Genomic DNA, 17,506 nt, shown 5'->3' with positions numbered 1-17,506 from the left:
AATATAAAGCCCAAAAACACAATGTCGTTATCGTTTTGTGTGATCATTATTGTAAAACGCATATACTGCAGATTCCCAATGTTGCATCAGGTGAAGAACGACTGAACGAGAGACGATGAGTGTGATTGGAAGCAAGAGCTGTATTTTCCCGGTGACTAGATGTTCCCGAGAAAATGAGAAATCTTCTTGCTTCACTTCTTCTATCAAGAAATCTTCGTTTGATCTGAGATTTCCCAGAAGTATGACGGGAGTTTACTGCAAAGTCTCTGGAGAAAGCTCAGGAGCTAATGGGGTTTCTCTTAGCTCCAAGAACAAAATGGAGGATTACAATACAGCTATGAAGAGATTGATGAGAAGCCCTTATGAGTATCATCATGATCTCGGTATTTATTTCCTTAGATTTTGTTCATAATCTCAGAGTTTATGATTTTACTTTGTGATTTGGTTGCTAATTTATATCTAATTTTTTCCTTAATTACATTTGAACTGAAAGAGTTTTCTTGAGTAAAACTAGTTGTTTGAGTTCCAAGAATTTTGGAGGTTATGTTTTCTTCAACTTGGAGCTTGATTTATGAAATTGATAGCCATTTTACATTGATTTAGTGTCTTGTCTGAAGCTAGAATCATACAGGGCAGTGGATGTTAGGAAATACATTAGATGAACATTCAATAGCTGTGTTATTAAGGTATAGTGTTTGATGTGGATACAAGTTGTATGTGATGGTTCTTCTCACATTTTTGGTCTTTGTTCTGTTTTCAGGTATGAACTATACATTGATAAGAGACGAACTGATTGTTGGGTCGCAGCCACAGAAACCTGAGGACATAGATCACTTGAAGCAGGAAGAGAATGTTGCTTACATACTTAACTTGCAGCAGGACAAGGACATTGACTATTGGGGAATCGATCTAGACTCCATTGTTAGACGGTGTAAGGAGCTCGGAATCCGTCACATGAGAAGGCCTGTAAGGAACATTGCTTGCATCCTCAAACCTGTCGAATCATACTATTTTTATGTTTTACTCAGTTTGGTTTTCTAATTCTGTTAGGCTAAAGACTTCGATCCGCTTTCGTTGAGAAGCCAACTTCCAAAAGCTGTTTCTTCTTTGGAATGGGCGGTTTCAGAAGGTAAAGGAAGAGTCTACGTGCATTGCTCAGCCGGATTGGGAAGAGCTCCAGGGGTTTCGATTGCTTATATGTATTGGTTTTGCAACATGAATGTAAGTACAAAAAAAGTCGCACTCAACTTCACTACAAGAAAGCTTCAAACGTTTTTGTAATCTGATTCCTTTCTTTCAAACAGCTTAACACGGCTTATGACACATTGGTATCGAAGCGTCCATGCGGGCCTAACAAAGGAGCCATCCGCGGCGCAACATACGATCTTGCCAAGAACGACCCTTGGAAAGAGCCATTTGAGAGTCTCCCTGAGAATGCATTCGAGGACGTTGCAGATTGGGAAAGGAAATTGATTCAAGAACGTGTTCAGGCCCTCCGTGGAACCTGAGAATCAGTAGAGCTTATATGTATTTATTGTATCAAATAAAAGAAATCTCGACTTTTTGTATATTCTAAATAAATCTACCGATGGTGACGAAACCTTTTAAGCAAGAAACCTTGTTGTCATGAACTGTATGATTCTTATTACCAAGGTCTTACTAACATGAGGTATCTATAGTGTTCAAACTCTAGCTAAAGTCTATATACTTAGATAAGTATTTATAACATTTGGTAAAGTGTTGGCACAACTCATCTGAACTAGTGATCGCCTGATCGGATCTTGGGACATAAGACAACATTTAGCTCATGTAGTCATGTAAATGAATGATTGTCCCGTTTCCAATGTTATTGGCCTATGGTCTATGCTTTTGGCCCAACGACCACACGAAAACATTAGTGAATCTATCAAACTCTGCTTTTTTGCTACACCTTTACCTAACAACAAAATATGTCAGCTTTATACGCACAAAAAATAAATAACAATCAAATAATATTCAACTCTCTTGAGTAACCATAATAAAGTCTTTAAAGTACCCACCGCAAAATATCCATAAATGACGTTCGTGCTACGTACGTACAACTAAATACTATTGAAAATCTGGCTCATCTAATAAAGGAGACAATAGTTATATGATGTTCACAGTTCACACACACGTTAATATCAGGAAAGTGCAAATGCAATGTGTGTGTGTGTGTGTGACGGTGAGAGTGCGGGAGAGACTTGGGGAACAAGAAGAAGGACGCGGTCAAAAGTGACGGTGGGCTTCTTCGGCTTTTGTTGGTAGCAGTTGGAAAACTCCATTAATGGCTTCAAAAGTGTATACAATTATCTTATCTCCTTTTCAATTTTTGATTTGATATATATGTAAGACATTAAGAAAATGTTTTAGTTCATTCTTTAAATTCTTATTACTTGTATTGTTTCAAGTCGTATGCAGTACTGGTCGTATGTAAATGTTTATATAGTTTTGATCTAAACGACAAAATAAAGAGTTCACACACTCTTCTTTTTTAACAAAAAATAGACGCATACCTGTTTATTATTCTTGTTAATATTCTATACTTGATGATGGAACTCGTGAATGTTATTAAAAATGTCGATATGATGTAATACACAAGACCATGCACTATAAACAAAGAAAAAGACAAATCAATCTATCAATCTCAGCACAATAAAAAAATTGATATCGTATATCCGAATCCATCTATAAAACGTTTTTTGTTACTCAATGGTCTCTCTCACACTCTTGGTTTTCTTGTATTTTTAATTTAGTCTTAAATAAGTGAGCACATCTTTGTTGATTTGCATATCAACCCAGAAAAATGTAATTTAAAACTAACATTAACTCGTTACAAAATAAAAAATTGATATTTAAAGTTGGACTCGACTCGAGGTAAAAGGAAAGGACCGATTCATTCAACTTTATTTGTGTGTAATATAAAGTCGTCCAAACACTTGCCGCGTAAGTTTTTTCCAACTCTCATTGACCATTCTCACCTCACAAGCACCATCACGGCATCACCATCCATATCAGGGCCATATATATATAACATTCACTCTCTCTTTGATCTTCACCCACTTCATTCATTTTAAAACAAACCAAAGCAGACTAATAATAATCAAAGACAGAGTCCATCAAAAGTTTTTTTTTCTACGAAAACAAATAAAAATGGGGATTGACAGATCTTTGGTTTTGATCCTTCTTCTCATCTCTGTCTCTTTATCGACGGCTAGGATCTTACCCGGAGAGTTTCTTCCGGTCGTAGATGGCGTCATGTTTTCCGGCGAGATCCCTACTGCTGCTCAACCAGCGGCGGTGGTGGGCTGCGGAGGAGAGCAGGAGACGAAGACGGAATATTCAACTTTTGTTCCAGAGGTAGTCGCCGGGAAATTCGGGTCGTTGGTGTTGAATGCTCTTCCGAAAGGGTATCGTCCGGGTTCTGGACCCAGCAGGAAAACTAACGACGTCCTGACTTAGAAGAAGAAAGAGCTCTTTCTTCTTTGTGTCTCTCTTCTTTTGTTGTTCCTGTCCTAATTCTTACCTTCTTCTTTTTTTTGGTCTTTAGAGATTCTTTCATTTTTCTAGTAGAGACAATATTGTAAATGTTACAGAGAATTACAGTAAAAGTTTAGAATATTAGGATTGTTTTTGGTCAAGAATGTTAAAATCCACATCTTGTATCTCGATCTTATCAAATCTTTTCTTGATAAATGTTTTGTTTATCAGCTTCTTTTCATTAATTTCCTAAGATGTTCAAAGATATCATTTGAATTGTCATGGTGTTGTTGTTGTATCATGTATGGTGGTTCTTAGAAATAGCTAAAAGAATCTTTGAAAGTCATAATGGGGCCAAAGTGTAACGAATGAGAAGTCTCAACGAAAAATATGTAAAATTTGACTTTTTAATAATACTTTGACTATGATACGTTTTCCACAATGCAGCCAGAGATAAGATAATAGTAGTTCTTATTATATAACAAAACCCCCATATGTTTGGTAGTCTCTTTAATATACACCAGAATATGTTTGCCTGCATTATTGAACCATTCTAAGTTTTAGTGAAACAAGAGAAGGTTAATTGCTTTTCAAAACGATGGAAACTATATATAGAAAAGCAGTAAAAGTATGACATTCATTCAACCCTTTCGACGTTATAAATTAGGCTCGACTGGGACTTATTGTGATTTCTCTCAATAGAAACAAATAACAAGTCTTCAAAAATAATAGCAAAAACTTTTTATTCTTGGAACTTGGGAGTATTCGTCAAACAACGTATGTATAACCAAACAACTCACTTGAGCTAACTCAAAAGACCAAAAGAGGGACATCACAAGTGTGTTATTTCAGACAACCTTAACACATGGTCGAGCTGGAACTCTGGCTCCTCTCTCTCTTTACGGAAAGATTTAGTTGCATTCCTTCTCGTAAATCTCGCTTGCATATTTCCAGTTTATCACTTTCCATACATTCTTCAGATATTCCGGTCTCACATTTTTGTACTGCAAGAGAGAGATTAAAAGAGTGGTTAACGAGCTTTGATCTTATAAGCTTAGTCACACGAGTCTTTAGGTGATCAAAAGTGTTGTAACCTGCAAGTAGTAGGCGTGCTCCCAAACATCTATACCCACCAGAGGAACCAAGCTTCCTCCCTTTGTCACTAATGGATCCTGCACCCAAACAAAGTCTTTTTTTTTCTTTTAAATCCATCAAAATCACATATATTTATGGATCTTAAGAAAGCTAAAATCTCTTTAAGCAGATCGATAACGCATTACTGATCATGGACAAGTACCTGATTGGCAGTTGTGTCAACCACAAGCTTCTTCAATTCTTTGTCTAGACCGAGCCACTATATCAATCAACAGATACAAGGAAATCAATGATCACCGTTAAAAGTAAAGCACAATAATTCAACAATGTGAGCCAATGAAATTTAAAAAGGTGAGATTAGACTACTGACCACCCATCCTGAGCCTTGCACAGCAGCACCTTCAGCACTCATCTTTTTCACCAAACCTTCAAGGGAGCCAAAGTGAGTGTCAATAGCGCTGCCAAGAGATCCCTTTGGTGGCTCTCCACCACCTTCCTGCAATATGTTAAAACACACCATTAAATGCAGAACAATTTTAATTGGACAAATTAGATAAGATAAACTCAAAAGACAAAACTCACCTTGACAGGAGCAAGATTCTTCCAGAAAATAGAGTGGTTCACATGACCTGCACATTGAGAAATAGAACCAAATGAGTTTCATCCTCTAGCACAGAACAGAATCCAAAACTTATTTTCCAAAGCTATCAAACCAGTACTACTGGTTCCGAGCTCAAGTCCCAGCAAAACTCAAGTACTACCTCTAATCCAAGCCAGCTAGTGTTACCGATTAAACTTTGATTGAATCTGAGAGACCAGTTTCAACTCTATTCATCAACATCAATCATCAATTTCATATTTCAAACCAAGTTTTCTCTATTAAAACAACTGCTGCAATTGCTAATTTCTTAGGTTCAATTTAGTAACATGCCAAAGTTTCTAAATTTTAAATTTAAACTACTCCATCCAATACAAACAAATCCATCAAAATCGAGATCGGAAAAAAAAGAAGAAGGAAAAAGTCAGATACACACCTCCACCATTGAACTTGATAGCGCTCTGTAGCTTAACAACAGCGGAAGCATCACCCTTGTTCACAGCCTGATCAAGCTGCTCAAGAGCATTATTGTAATTAGTAACATAAGTCTGGTGATGCTTCTGGTGGTGAATCTGCATAATCTCTCCGCTAATCGCCGGCTCCAAAGCGCCATAGTCGTAAGGAAGATCAGGAAGCGTGAATGTTTGGATTCCTCTGAATCCCAAAAGCCTCGATGATGTCTCCTTCAAGCCGGCTAGGGTTTTTCTACTCGCAACACAACGAATCGCCATTGTTTTGGTTTGTTAGATAGAGAAGATACACTGTGAAGAAGATTCGTTCTCCTTCCTCAGAAATGAAAATGTGTGTATACGTGGAGAGGACTGATAAAATCACTGCCTGTCACGTATAATTAAAGTGACAGCTTGACACGTAAATATGTGATCGTGGATGTGTGTCGCTATAGAGACATGGGCCGTTAGTGAGCCCAAAGGCTTTCCTTTCAATATAATAAGTTTCTTCGCGGAAGGCGTTTTTTTCTTTTTTCTTTTATTTAAAAAACATGAAAATATAAAGAAATGTTGGGAGGTTGACTAGAATCGGAGAATTTTACAAATGTTGAAAATAGGAATCATCAATGCATGTAAAAGCCAATTCTATTTGGTTCCTCCTTGATGATAACTAAATCGTTGTCATTTCATTCTTCGATCAATCTTAGTTACCTTCTTCTGTACCTTAGAGAATCTGAGATCGTAGATTTAATAAGGCAAGAAATTTTTAAATTAGGAGTTGAGGATCGAAATTGGCTTCTGCAAAAGTCGGAGGATTTGGTTGATTCGGGTAATAGAATTGTCCGATGGACAGTTTAAGTGAAAACGATGGTGATTACGATGGAAGAAATGAAGGAGGATCTTCATCGGATTATCGATTGTTGGGTCGGCAAATTACGGTTCATCAGTTCATGGGCGGTGGCAAAGGCAAGTTCTTTCTTCGGAATTTTTTGTTTTTCATCGTTTGGGGTAGTTTCCGATGAGAATTTTCCAGATTTATTAACTTCAGAATGTCCTGTTGAAGATGATACTTTGGAAAGTTAGGGTTTCTGATTTTGCTTGACAAGCGCATTTCTTATTCTGAGTTTGTCTCACTTCTAGTTTCCGATGATCATTCGATATGGTACTTGAAATTGTCAGGGTTTCTTATTATAGCTATGAAGATGTCATGTGTGCAAGTACATTTAGCATTTTTTGGGGAAAGTTAGGTTAAGGTTTGATCTTGAATGAGAAATAGATGAATATCAAATCTGGATGTACACTAGTTCGTAGCTCAAGCCAAAAAGCCAAAGTTAAGTTGTAAGAACCTCTCTGGGAGTAAGTTTCTCAACGATTTTGTCTGGCTTTGATGTTCCTTGATGCAGCTGCTGACTTGCTCTTATGGAGGAAACGTCATCTTTCTTTGGGGGTTATCATTATATCAACTGTAGCTTGGCTTATATTCGAGCTTTCCGGGTTGCCTTTCTTATCTGTTTCATCAGATGTCTTACTGATCGGGATCATAATATCATTTGTCAATGCCCGGGTTTCTGCTTTTAGGAATAGGTGCGCTCTACTTTTCACCAGTCTTTTTCTTAATTCCTTGCTGTTGTGTGACTGATGAGTTCTACCTGTTATCTCTTTATAAGCAGACAGGTGCATTCGTTACCAGAGCTTGTTCTGTCAGAGGAAATGGTGAATAGTGCTGCAGCTTCTTTCCGTATAAAACTCAATCACTTGCTTGTAATGGCTCATGATGTCACTGTCGGCAACGATTTTCGACTCTTCTTCAAGGTTATGAAGCGAACCCTTTCATAAACTCCCAATGATAATAATTATATTAACATGGGAACAATTAAGCATCTGAATAACTGGTCTGACAATTTTTCTTTAGCAGGTGGTGATTTGTCTGTGGCTTCTCTCTGCCATTGGTAGCTATATATCTCTCTGCACTCTTGCTTATATCGGTTAGTAATCTAATCCTTAAAATGCAAATGAAAAAGAAAAAGCTTATATGGTTTTTAATCCCTTGCAGTTGCTTGTTGATCTCGTTTTAGTTCCAGTAGACATTGCTGTTTTAAATGCAGTGAACAAAAAGTCATATATATGAAAGTTTCTTCTTTGATGGTGTGAACAGGGACTATCCTATCTGTAACAATACCGGCTCTGTACAGTAAATATCAAAGCAGAGTAGACAAGTGTTGCGGGTCAATACACAGGCGGTTGTCTCACCACTACAAATTAGTGGACGAAAATGTTATAAGCAGACTCTCGTGGAGCTTATCCAAGGATAAAGATTCATGAGCTTTACCAACTTTGGTGATACTGAGAATGTGTTTTACTTGTTTTTTTGTTTAGTTTTTTAACTTCACTAGTTTGTTTTTCTTGTTATTTACCATGTGTAGTATAACTAAACGCCATACCCAGAATGAATATAAGATGGTTTCTTTGTTCACCTTAACTCATGTTTTTTTCTAGATCACCACTATTAGAAAGGATTTGTATAGAAGAGCCTGAAAGCGACGTCGTGGCGTGGACATAATATTCTCTCACAAAATTCAGAAGGATTGACCAGCCTAACGTTATAAAGGCCCATATGTTTGGTCACTTGTCCACGTCGCATAAGCTTTGCTTGTACGAAACTCATCAACAGAAGAATCTCACACTTAATACAATTTTAATCGCACTAGTTAATACTTAATGCATGGCAAGTCTGACGACAAAACAAAAACAATGCTAAAAGTCTACTACACAAGTAATGACTATCATTACGAATGAGTAGGTAATCAATCCCATGAGGTCTATTACGTATTCCTACAAACCCTACATTCTTATTTCTCATGTTCTCCCTTTCAAGTTTCAACTACTATCAATTTCATTATGTATGTATAATGTATAATATAATAAAAATGGATATTCTCCTATCTCAGTGACCACCTACTACGTATATTTTATACTATTAAATAGAAGAATTATATACGAGTACCTTAAATTTTCTGAATACATGAGACCTGGATCATCTTCTAACCAAGCATTTGAATCCGATATATATAGACATAGTAAATTAATACACACAATAGAAGACTCGTGTATGGAGGGGTTGATGGATCTCACACGTTGGAGTGTTGTTGTCAACTAATGAAGATACTGAAAGCGCCTGAAGAGAGACAAGTGTTGTGATCAGTTGTGACATTTGCGTGAACTCGTAATTCTATTCAATTTCCATTTATTAATTAGTGAGCGTTTGAAACTCGACTTCTTATTTATACTTGTGGACCCTTAAGTGACACATGAACTTCGTATCGACCATTCAATTCGTAAACCAACCACATACATACACATAAAATGTTCATCTTCTAAATTTTTACATACCATTACATGAAACTTGCAAGGACCAAACTAATGGACCTTGACCAACTACACAAAACCAAATAGGTTAATAATTATGTGTATGTACCTCTACTCCGATCCATAAGAAAACCAAAACCATGGATGGAACAAATCTATGATAAGTTAATTATATTCGTCATGATTAGTTGGGAATACGATACCCCAACCATACAGTTTTTATAATCCAGTATTTGCTTTTCTTAACCAAATCTCATTTGTCGTTTTTTTTTTTTTTGAGAATTAATTCCTTTTAGCTTGATTCCAAAGTTATTAAATCCACTAATATTGTGTTTGTTAGTTGTCAATTATGATATCTACTAAACTAATCCTTTTCTTCTTTGTCTTCTTCCTTGTTCTATCTTTTATTATATCTATCCAAATTGATAATCCCACATCAAATAGAATCAATATTACTTTTCGGATATACAATTACGGTAAAAGATATTTATAGTGGCTCAATACATGCTCTGATTTGTATTTTGTGTGTTTTTAATAGCAGAAATTGCAAATAAAGTTTTAGACTAATCTTGGAATATTACAAGCGCACATTGTTATTCAAAACATAAGAAACTGACCAAGATATCAACATTTGATTTCATTTTTGACCTTAACAAATACAAACAAAATCAATAGTGACCATTCACTTGCTACACATATAAATAATATTAACAATTATATGTTTTTTTAACCAAACAATTTCTAGGACCAACCACATCATCATCATCTCTCTGTAACTGAAGAGAGTACTCGCCCATAAATCTATTTATGACTCCTTCATTACAACCTGACATAAATATTTCTGCCTCCCACTCATCTTTACAAGTCACGAGGAAGAAACAACAACTCAGAAGCATTTGATTTCAGATCCAAGAAGAAGATCATACATAGCCTCGACAATCGCAAATAAAGAGTAAAGAGAAAAACTCGTTGTGGACATGATCAGGGATATTGATTCCCTCTTCTCAGTCTCTTCCGTTATCCGATTTATGCAGCAAGAAGAATCTTGAAGGTGAAGTAAGTAATCAAGCTTTCTTCTCTTCTCTGTTTCTCAAGCGTAACCTCAAAGATGGGTCGGTTGCTACTTGATCCGCAAGCAAACGCACCGGCGGAATCAATCCCTAAAACCAGAGGAGGCTTAAACGACACCTACTTCGACACTAACATGGTCATCATTTTAGCTGCTTTGCTCTGTGCTTTAATCTGTGCTCTAAGCCTCAACTCTGCCTTGCGATGCATGCTTCGCATCACTCGGAGATTCACTTCGGATGATCAAGTCGCAAACGCTTCAAACGCAAACGCAAATGCAAATTCAGGGCGTTTAGCGGCTACCACGGGGATCAAGAAACAGGCGTTAGAGAAAATCCCAGTGGGACTGTACGGATCAGGGAACATTGACATGAAAGCTACGGAGTGTTTGATATGTCTAGGAGATTTCGTGGATGGAGAGAAAGTTAGGGTTTTGCCTAAATGTAACCATGGCTTCCACGTGAGGTGCATCGATACTTGGTTGGTCTCGCGTTCCTCTTGCCCTACTTGCAGACAATCTCTACTCCTTGAGCAACCTTCGACGATCGCTGCTTCTCGCCCGGAAGACGCCGTGGTAGTTTCCATCATATAGCTAGGGACATGCATGATATGGTGAATTGGTGATTTCTTAACTATATGCGATCTCTCGAGTGGGATTAGTTTTTGTTGGTTGGTTACATAATTGTTTTTCGTGTGTGCAAACTAATGTGGTTAATTTACACATATTCTTGTTCTGGTGAATTTAGTGTGATGCGGTTTCTTGAAATCAATCAAGTCTTTACTAATTTTTACGTTTTTTTAGTTTTTTTTTTCAAGTTACATAATAAAAACATGAGATACGGTGATTAGGAGTTTTCCTTACAGAATGGTTGACAAATAAAAAGAGTGATTAATGCATAAAGAATGTGAGATTATTGAAACTTTTTACCCGTAATTTATTTGGTGAAAAGTAAAATCCAAAATAAAAACAAATATTTTGAAAATATAATGGGAACGATTAATTCAACGGCCCCTTCTCGTGTTTGCATTCAGTGGCAACTCCCACAACCACTCCCTTCACGGCTTCACGAACTTTTTGGCAATGGCAATGTACGGGCCTTATTGGGCCTCGATATGTCGTACTTTGCCCACAATTATCATTTTTGAGGGGGACAGATAATATTAGCTAGCTTCACGTTTAGAAATTTTCAATAACATTTTCCAAATTTCATTCTAAATAATATTTTCTTATTTTAAATTTTAGATTAAATTATAAAATTCATGAAAATTGAAATTTAAACTACTATTATAAATGGAAAAAAATACAGGTTTTTTAATTACCTTGGTGACTGATATCAAGGGAACAATTAGAACAAAGAAATTGATTACAAGAATAAAAATGTAGGCTCATATTATTAAGCCAGTAGTCGATTAGGAAGGTAATCACTTAATCAGAATGTTGATCAAATGAAAGTTAGTCAGTTGAAATCTTATAATTAAAAATTACAAAATAACATACAATTGTTAACTTAAAGATAAGGTGATATTTTCTCAAATATAAATTCTAAATAGTTCTTATTACAGGTAATAAATCATAATAATGTAATAACAAGAATTATTGTTATCATATTTTGATAAAAATATGTAAGAATTATTGTTCTTATATATATTATGGATGTCATAATTATGCAATGTGAATCCACGAATTAGTAAGCAAATATAACCCTCTATGGCTCTATATATAAACTACGTACACATGTACTGAAGACAACTTAGAGCACAAAAAAACAAAACAAAAAATAGAAAAGAATATGAAGTATTTGTGTTTTGTAGTGTTTTTAGCGATAGTGATCGCACAAAACTATAGCGATCTAGGAGTGGAAGCTGCGTCGAGTGGTGGGTTCGTGAGTAGGAAAGGCGTCCAATTTATTCTCAATGGGAAACCATTTTACGCCAATGGTTTCAATGCCTACTGGCTCACGTACGAAGCCACCGATCCGACCGCAAGATATAAGATCACTCATGGGTTTGAAAACGCGACTAGTCGCGGTTTGACCATCGCCCGCACCTGGGGGTTCAACGACGGTGCCTCATACCGCGCTCTTCAAACGGCACCCGGTTCCTACGATGAAAATACGTTTCAGGTAAGTCAAAACTGTGAAGCCTTTTCAAATTTCAACCAAATATTTGTTACTTTTTTTGTTAATTTGTTTGCCTTCGTGGTTGAAAAGGGTTTGGATTTTGTGATATCCGAAGCGAAAAGAGTCGGTCTAAAAATGATAATCCCTCTTGTGAATAACTGGTCTGACTACGGAGGGAAGAAACAATACGTTGATTGGGCTAAAAGCAAAGGCGAAAAGGTATCTTCCGATGACGACTTCTACACAAACTCACTTACCAAACAGTTCTACAAGAACCACGTCAAGGTAAAAAATATACAAATGAGCCAAACTTGATATAATTTTAATGATTCGTAACAAAAATATCATTAAGACCCTAATTTAATAATAACCTATGATCTCTTTATCTCGATCTTTGTAGACTATAGTGAACAGAGTGAATACATTTACTAAAGTTGCATACAAAGATGAACCAGCCATTATGGGTTGGGAGCTTATGAACGAGCCTCGATGCAATTCAGATCGAAGTGGAAAAACCCTTATGGCTTGGATTAATGAAATGGCTCCTTATGTAAAATCAGTTGATCCAAATCATCTCCTCTCTACTGGTCATGAAGGTTTCTATGGTGACTCGTCTCCTCAAAGAAAGACTTCTCTAAATCCGCCTTCAGCCAATGTAGTTGGAGCTGATTTCATAGCTAACCACAATATCGATGCCATTGATTTCGCGTCGATTCATTGTGCCCCTGACTTATGGTATGCTAGCTACATTGTCCACATATATCTATATTGATAAATTCAAATATTCATCAAACTAAGTTTTATATTGTACGTTCATTTTTTTAAAGTCTTTCATTAAATATTATTAGGGTTTGCTATCATATGAAAAAATGATGAGATGTTAATTAGGCTTTACAAATCAAATACTATTCCAAGCTCTTTTTTTTTTTTGTGCAGGTTTCAAAAATTGGATCAGAATACTCGATTAAACTTCTTAAAGAAATGGCTCGAAGGCCACATCGAAGATGCACAGAACATTCTTAAAAAACCTCTAATTGTAGGAGAATTCGGGGTAGGAACGGACGTACCAGGCTACACTCTAGCTAAGAGAGACGCCATCTTCACCGCAACCTACGAGATCATTTACGCGTCTGCGCAAAAAGGTGGTTCAGGCGGAGGAGCATTGTTTTGGGACCTTATTACCGACGGTATGAGCAACTATAAAGATCCCTCCGCCATTTTACTTAGTGAAGGTTCGTCGACGGTTAATATTATAAGTGAGGCGACACGAAAGTTGGGTTCGATTAATACGAAAGTAAAGTTCAGTCGCAAAATCAAAAACTAAAATATTAAAATAGAGTATATATTTTATGCAATCATTTCTATATGTATGGAAGAATGATAAAATGATAAGAATATACTGAAACTGATATCCAACTAATCTCTCAGCATAGAAATTGTAACTCTTTCAATAAGCTAATACGTAGAACAAGAATTGTTGCAACATATATATGTTTGATTAGCTCTGCAATATGTGTTTAGTTATAAGATATTACTTAACATAAACATACTTCCGGAAAGATCATGATAACAGTTTATTGCTTAAAGTTTTATTCCATCATGGGTTTATATTAGAACTAATCCAACGGTCCTTCTCGTCTTTGTTCCATTCAGTGGCAACTTCCGCAACCTTCCTAGTTCTATGGAGGCGTACTGCGTCATTCTCTACTTGATACTTGGCAGTAGCATTAATATAGGGTCTAACTATAATTAAGTAGCGTTCTCGTATAAGTTGTACTGCTAGCTTATAGCTCCACGTTTAGAATTTTTATAAACGGAAAACTCATTTTTCAGATTTGTTAATGTTGACGTATATAAACAATCATCCAGTTCATGAAAAATGAAAAACGTATAAACAATCTTAAAATTCTTACCACTTCCAAACTTGTCTTTCTAGCTACAGCATTTTTTTTTTTTTTTTTTTACAGCTTTGATTGATTAATTGGGAGTGTGGTCCTCAAAATAAGGAGCAAAATAATACAGAACATAATTTGCGAATGATCCTTTGTTATTGTTCTTTTGTGTCCAATAGAACTCCACCGAAGCAAATTTGTTTTTTCCAGATCGAAGAGTATCTCCCAAATCCATTTATGAACCTTAAAGATTCATGGCATTTCCATTTAACAAGTTGATTGGCTATATAATTATTCTAGAGCGTATTTCATTTGCGTTTTCCGTTTTGCGTTTGTGGTTTTGGTTGGGGGAAACAAAAATACATATGTTTCGCACTTAGCGTTTGTGTTTAGTTTTAGAAATATTGTTTACTTTTGTCTGACACTTATCTCTAGTAGACTAGTAACATCTATACTAAACTTATCTGTATTTGTCTTATTCGTTCAGTTTTTACATTTTGCGCTATTACATAAAGTTGTCGTTTTGCTTCTTTTTTTTTTTTTTTTTTTTTTTTTGTGTATGCATCAGAGTTAAGATAACATCTGAATGTGTTTGCGTTTAAGATAACATTGTGCATTCATTTAAAAAAAAAAAAAAAAAAACATTGCGCATTCGTGTTTTTTTTTCTTCAGTATCGGCAGCTTTGTCTTTGTTTTCGTTTACTGTTGTTGTTATGTAGTAATATCTTTGTGTTGGCTTCACAAATTGTGTTTAGTATAGGATGTGCTTGCTTTAGACTTTCCATCTAACGTTTAAATTTAAATGTCTAAAACTAATAATTCCGTGTTTATATATTTACTTTAAGTTATTTTTAATATAGAATACGAATATTTTTCATTTTTAACAATTTACACTTGACAAGCATAATTGGAATGAGCGACTGAGTTTTGAAACTAAAGTGGAATCAAGGGTCAAAAAAAAGATTACAAGAATCAGAATGGTCAGCCAATATCGATTAGGAAGATAATCAACATGTTGACCAATGACCACAATGAAAGTTAGTCAATGACCAGTTTATATTATCTCAATACAAAATTGTAATATGTTCTTATATTATTTGTATGTAGTAATAATAATAATTGTTATTATTTTGATAAATGTATGTACGTAATTATATAATAATTGTTTTTCTTATATATTACGGTTGTCACATGTAATTAAAATCCACGAATTAGTGAATGTTCATGCATTGTAACTGGAAGAAAACACATATGCCCTCTATATATAACTCTATAACACATTGAAAACAATAGTCAAAAACAAAACAAGAAAAAAAAGTAGAAAAGAATATGAAGTATTTGCGTTTTTTAGTATTTTTAGCGACTGTGATCTCACAATACCATAGGGATCTAGGAGTAGAAGCTACGTCGAGTGAAGGGTTCGTGAGTAGGAAAGGCGTCCAGTTTATTCTCAATGGGAAACCATTTTACGCTGATGGCTTCAATGCCTACTGGCTCACGTACGAAGCCACTGATCCTACCGCAAGATATAAGATCACTCATGCGTGTGAAAACGCGATTAGGCACGGTTTGACCATCGCCCGCACCTGGGGGTTCAACGATGGTGCCTCATACCGCGCTCTTCAAACTGCACCCGGTTTCTACGATGAAAACACGTTTCAGGTATGTCTTACGTGTGAAGCCTTTAATTTTCAACCCAAATATTTGTTAATTTTTTCGTCTTCGTGGTTGATAGGGTTTAGATTTTGTGATATCCGAAGCGAAAAGAGTCGGTCTAAAAATGATAATCACCTTTGTGAATAACTGGTCTGACTACGGAGGGAAGAAACAATACGTTGATTGGGCTAAAAGCAAAGGCGAAAAGGTATCTTCCGATGACGACTTCTACACAAACTCACTTACCAAACAGTTCTACAAGAACCACGTCAAGGTAAAAAATAAACTACAAATCAATCAAAATGTATATCCTCTTTAATCTTTTCAAAAATTTCATTACAGAGATATATTTTAGACCTAATTTATAATAACCAATGGTATTTTCCTCTCTAATTGTAGACTATGGTGAACAGAGTAAATACATTTACTAAAGTTGCATACAAAGATGAACCAACCATTATGGGTTGGGAGCTTATGAACGAGCCTCAATGCAAATCAGATCGAAGTGGAAAAACCCTTATGGCTTGGATTAATGAGATGGCTCCTTATGTAAAATCAGTTGATCCAAATCATCTCCTCACTACTGGTCATGAAGGTTTCTATGGTGACTCGTCTCCTCAAAGAAAGACTTCTCTAAATCCGCCTGCAGCCAACGTAGTTGGAGCTGATTTCATAGCTAATCACAATATTGATGCCATTGATTTCGCATCGATTCACTGTGCCCCTGACTTGTGGTATGCTACATTACCCATATATTTAATGATAAACTCACATACACGTTCATTTAGAAAATAAATATTTCAGAAACTATTACCAGGGTTTGCTATGATATTAAAAAATTGTTATTAGGGTTTACAAATCGAGTACTATTTCAAGCTATTTTTGGGATTTGCGCAGGTTTCAAAAGTTGAATCAGAAAACAAGAATGCACTTCTTAAGAAAATGGGTCGAAGGCCACATCGAAGATGCACATAACATTCTTCAAAAACCTCTAATTCTAGGAGAATTCGGGATAGGAACGAATGTACGAGGCTACACTCTGGCTAAGAGAGATGCCATCTTCACCTTAACCTACAAGATCATTTACGCGTCTGCGCAAAGAGGCGGTTCGGGCGGAGGAGCATTATTTTGGGACCTTATTAGCGATGACATGAGCAATTCTAAAGATCCTTCGGGCATTTTACTTAGTAACAGTTCGTCGACGGTTAATATTATAAGTGAGGCGACACGAAAGTTGGGTTTAATTAATGCGAAAGTAAAGTTCAGCCGCAAAATCAAAAACTAAACTATTAAAATAGGGTATATATTTATGTAATAATTCATATATTTACGAAACAATAAATAAATGATAAAAGTATACCAAAATGATATCTAACTTTTCTCTCAGCATAGTCATAGATTGCAACTCTAAAGTTAATACTTAATAAGAAGAAGAATTGCTGCAACATATATTACATGTGTTTGATTAGCTCTCTAATTGTGTGTTTAGCTATAAGATATTACTTAACATAGGCATACTTCCGTTTCCGTAAAGATACTTGATAACATTCAGTGGCAACTTCCGCAACCTTCCTAATTCTATGGAGGCGTACTGCGTCATTCTCTACTTGATACTTGGCAGTAGCATTAATATAGGGTCTCACTATAATTAAGTAGCGTTCTCGTATAAGTGGTGCATAAAAATCATTTTGAGGTGGTACTGCTATAGCTTATAGCTCCACGTTTATAATTTTTACAAATGGAAAACTCATTTTTCAGATTTGT

At 35.8% G+C, this 17,506-nt stretch overlaps 6 protein-coding genes and 1 pseudogene across 6 annotated transcripts; 6 read left to right on the top strand and 1 right to left on the bottom strand.

The window, feature by feature from the left end:
- Window positions 1–78: 78 nt before the first annotated feature.
- Window positions 79–1,665, top strand: LOC17892996 (phosphoglucan phosphatase LSF2, chloroplastic). Its single transcript, XM_006299711.2, has 4 exons — window positions 79–383; window positions 761–966; window positions 1,051–1,221; window positions 1,305–1,665. Exons 1-4 carry the CDS (start codon window positions 116–118, stop codon window positions 1,506–1,508), a joined length of 849 nt encoding a protein of 282 aa, XP_006299773.1. The 5' UTR covers window positions 79–115; the 3' UTR covers window positions 1,509–1,665.
- Window positions 1,666–3,019: 1,354 nt separating this feature from the next.
- LOC17891788 lies at window positions 3,020–3,725 on the top strand. The gene has a single exon (XM_006298802.2). The coding sequence runs from the start codon at window positions 3,172–3,174 to the stop codon at window positions 3,478–3,480; it is 309 nt and encodes a 102-aa protein (XP_006298864.1). The 5' UTR covers window positions 3,020–3,171; the 3' UTR covers window positions 3,481–3,725.
- Window positions 3,726–4,214: 489 nt separating this feature from the next.
- Window positions 4,215–5,972, bottom strand: LOC17891582 (superoxide dismutase [Mn] 1, mitochondrial). The gene is made up of 6 exons (XM_023785816.1): window positions 5,628–5,972; window positions 5,176–5,222; window positions 4,964–5,089; window positions 4,796–4,852; window positions 4,593–4,670; window positions 4,215–4,502 (listed from the first exon to the last, which is right to left on the bottom strand). The coding sequence occupies exons 1-6, from the start codon at window positions 5,920–5,922 to the stop codon at window positions 4,410–4,412; spliced, it is 696 nt and encodes a 231-aa protein (XP_023641584.1). The 5' UTR covers window positions 5,923–5,972; the 3' UTR covers window positions 4,215–4,409.
- A 242-nt stretch (window positions 5,973–6,214) lies between these two features.
- On the top strand, window positions 6,215–8,119 carry LOC17891754 (reticulon-like protein B16). The gene is made up of 5 exons (XM_006298424.2): window positions 6,215–6,606; window positions 7,044–7,224; window positions 7,311–7,452; window positions 7,556–7,625; window positions 7,796–8,119. The coding sequence occupies exons 1-5, from the start codon at window positions 6,486–6,488 to the stop codon at window positions 7,960–7,962; spliced, it is 681 nt and encodes a 226-aa protein (XP_006298486.1). The 5' UTR covers window positions 6,215–6,485; the 3' UTR covers window positions 7,963–8,119.
- A 1,663-nt stretch (window positions 8,120–9,782) lies between these two features.
- Window positions 9,783–10,871, top strand: LOC17893665 (RING-H2 finger protein ATL72). The gene has a single exon (XM_006296593.2). It carries the CDS (start codon window positions 10,115–10,117, stop codon window positions 10,664–10,666), a length of 552 nt encoding a protein of 183 aa, XP_006296655.1. The 5' UTR covers window positions 9,783–10,114; the 3' UTR covers window positions 10,667–10,871.
- A 993-nt stretch (window positions 10,872–11,864) lies between these two features.
- LOC17893365 (putative mannan endo-1,4-beta-mannosidase 4) lies at window positions 11,865–13,518 on the top strand. Its single transcript, XM_006296701.1, has 4 exons — window positions 11,865–12,197; window positions 12,285–12,479; window positions 12,595–12,929; window positions 13,131–13,518. Exons 1-4 carry the CDS (start codon window positions 11,865–11,867, stop codon window positions 13,516–13,518), a joined length of 1,251 nt encoding a protein of 416 aa, XP_006296763.1.
- A 1,897-nt stretch (window positions 13,519–15,415) lies between these two features.
- LOC17892396 lies at window positions 15,416–16,885 on the top strand (annotated as a pseudogene).
- The last annotated feature ends 621 nt before the right edge of the window (window positions 16,886–17,506 follow it).

This window comes from Capsella rubella, unplaced genomic scaffold, assembly GCF_000375325.1.
Source record: "Capsella rubella cultivar Monte Gargano unplaced genomic scaffold, Caprub1_0 scaffold_3, whole genome shotgun sequence".
Classification (NCBI taxonomy): Eukaryota; Viridiplantae; Streptophyta; class Magnoliopsida; order Brassicales; family Brassicaceae; genus Capsella; species Capsella rubella.
The sequence above is the reverse complement of the archived record's forward strand: the minus strand, read 5'-3'. Positions and strand labels throughout refer to the sequence as shown.

Excerpts from the sequence above, each read along its gene's own strand:
- LOC17892996 (XM_006299711.2), top strand. The coding sequence starts at position 116 with ATGAGTGTGATTGGAAGCAAGAGCTGTATTTTCCCGGTGACTAGATGT. Across the intron at positions 384-760 it reads TGAGTATCATCATGATCTCG|GTATGAACTATACATTGATA; the intron begins GTATTTATTTCC and ends TTCTGTTTTCAG. Across the intron at positions 1,222-1,304 it reads ATTGGTTTTGCAACATGAAT|CTTAACACGGCTTATGACAC; the intron begins GTAAGTACAAAA and ends TCTTTCAAACAG.
- LOC17891788 (XM_006298802.2), top strand. The coding sequence starts at position 3,172 with ATGGGGATTGACAGATCTTTGGTTTTGATCCTTCTTCTCATCTCTGTC.
- LOC17891582 (XM_023785816.1), bottom strand. The coding sequence starts at position 5,922 with ATGGCGATTCGTTGTGTTGCGAGTAGAAAAACCCTAGCCGGCTTGAAG. Across the intron at positions 5,223-5,627 it reads TATCAAGTTCAATGGTGGAG|GTCATGTGAACCACTCTATT; the intron begins GTGTGTATCTGA and ends CTCAATGTGCAG. Across the intron at positions 4,503-4,592 it reads AGCACGCCTACTACTTGCAG|TACAAAAATGTGAGACCGGA; the intron begins GTTACAACACTT and ends TCTCTCTTGCAG.
- LOC17891754 (XM_006298424.2), top strand. The coding sequence starts at position 6,486 with ATGGACAGTTTAAGTGAAAACGATGGTGATTACGATGGAAGAAATGAA. Across the intron at positions 7,453-7,555 it reads ATTTTCGACTCTTCTTCAAG|GTGGTGATTTGTCTGTGGCT; the intron begins GTTATGAAGCGA and ends TTTCTTTAGCAG. Across the intron at positions 7,626-7,795 it reads CTGCACTCTTGCTTATATCG|GGACTATCCTATCTGTAACA; the intron begins GTTAGTAATCTA and ends TGGTGTGAACAG.
- LOC17893665 (XM_006296593.2), top strand. The coding sequence starts at position 10,115 with ATGGGTCGGTTGCTACTTGATCCGCAAGCAAACGCACCGGCGGAATCA.
- LOC17893365 (XM_006296701.1), top strand. The coding sequence starts at position 11,865 with ATGAAGTATTTGTGTTTTGTAGTGTTTTTAGCGATAGTGATCGCACAA. Across the intron at positions 12,198-12,284 it reads ACGATGAAAATACGTTTCAG|GGTTTGGATTTTGTGATATC; the intron begins GTAAGTCAAAAC and ends GTGGTTGAAAAG. Across the intron at positions 12,480-12,594 it reads TCTACAAGAACCACGTCAAG|ACTATAGTGAACAGAGTGAA; the intron begins GTAAAAAATATA and ends CGATCTTTGTAG.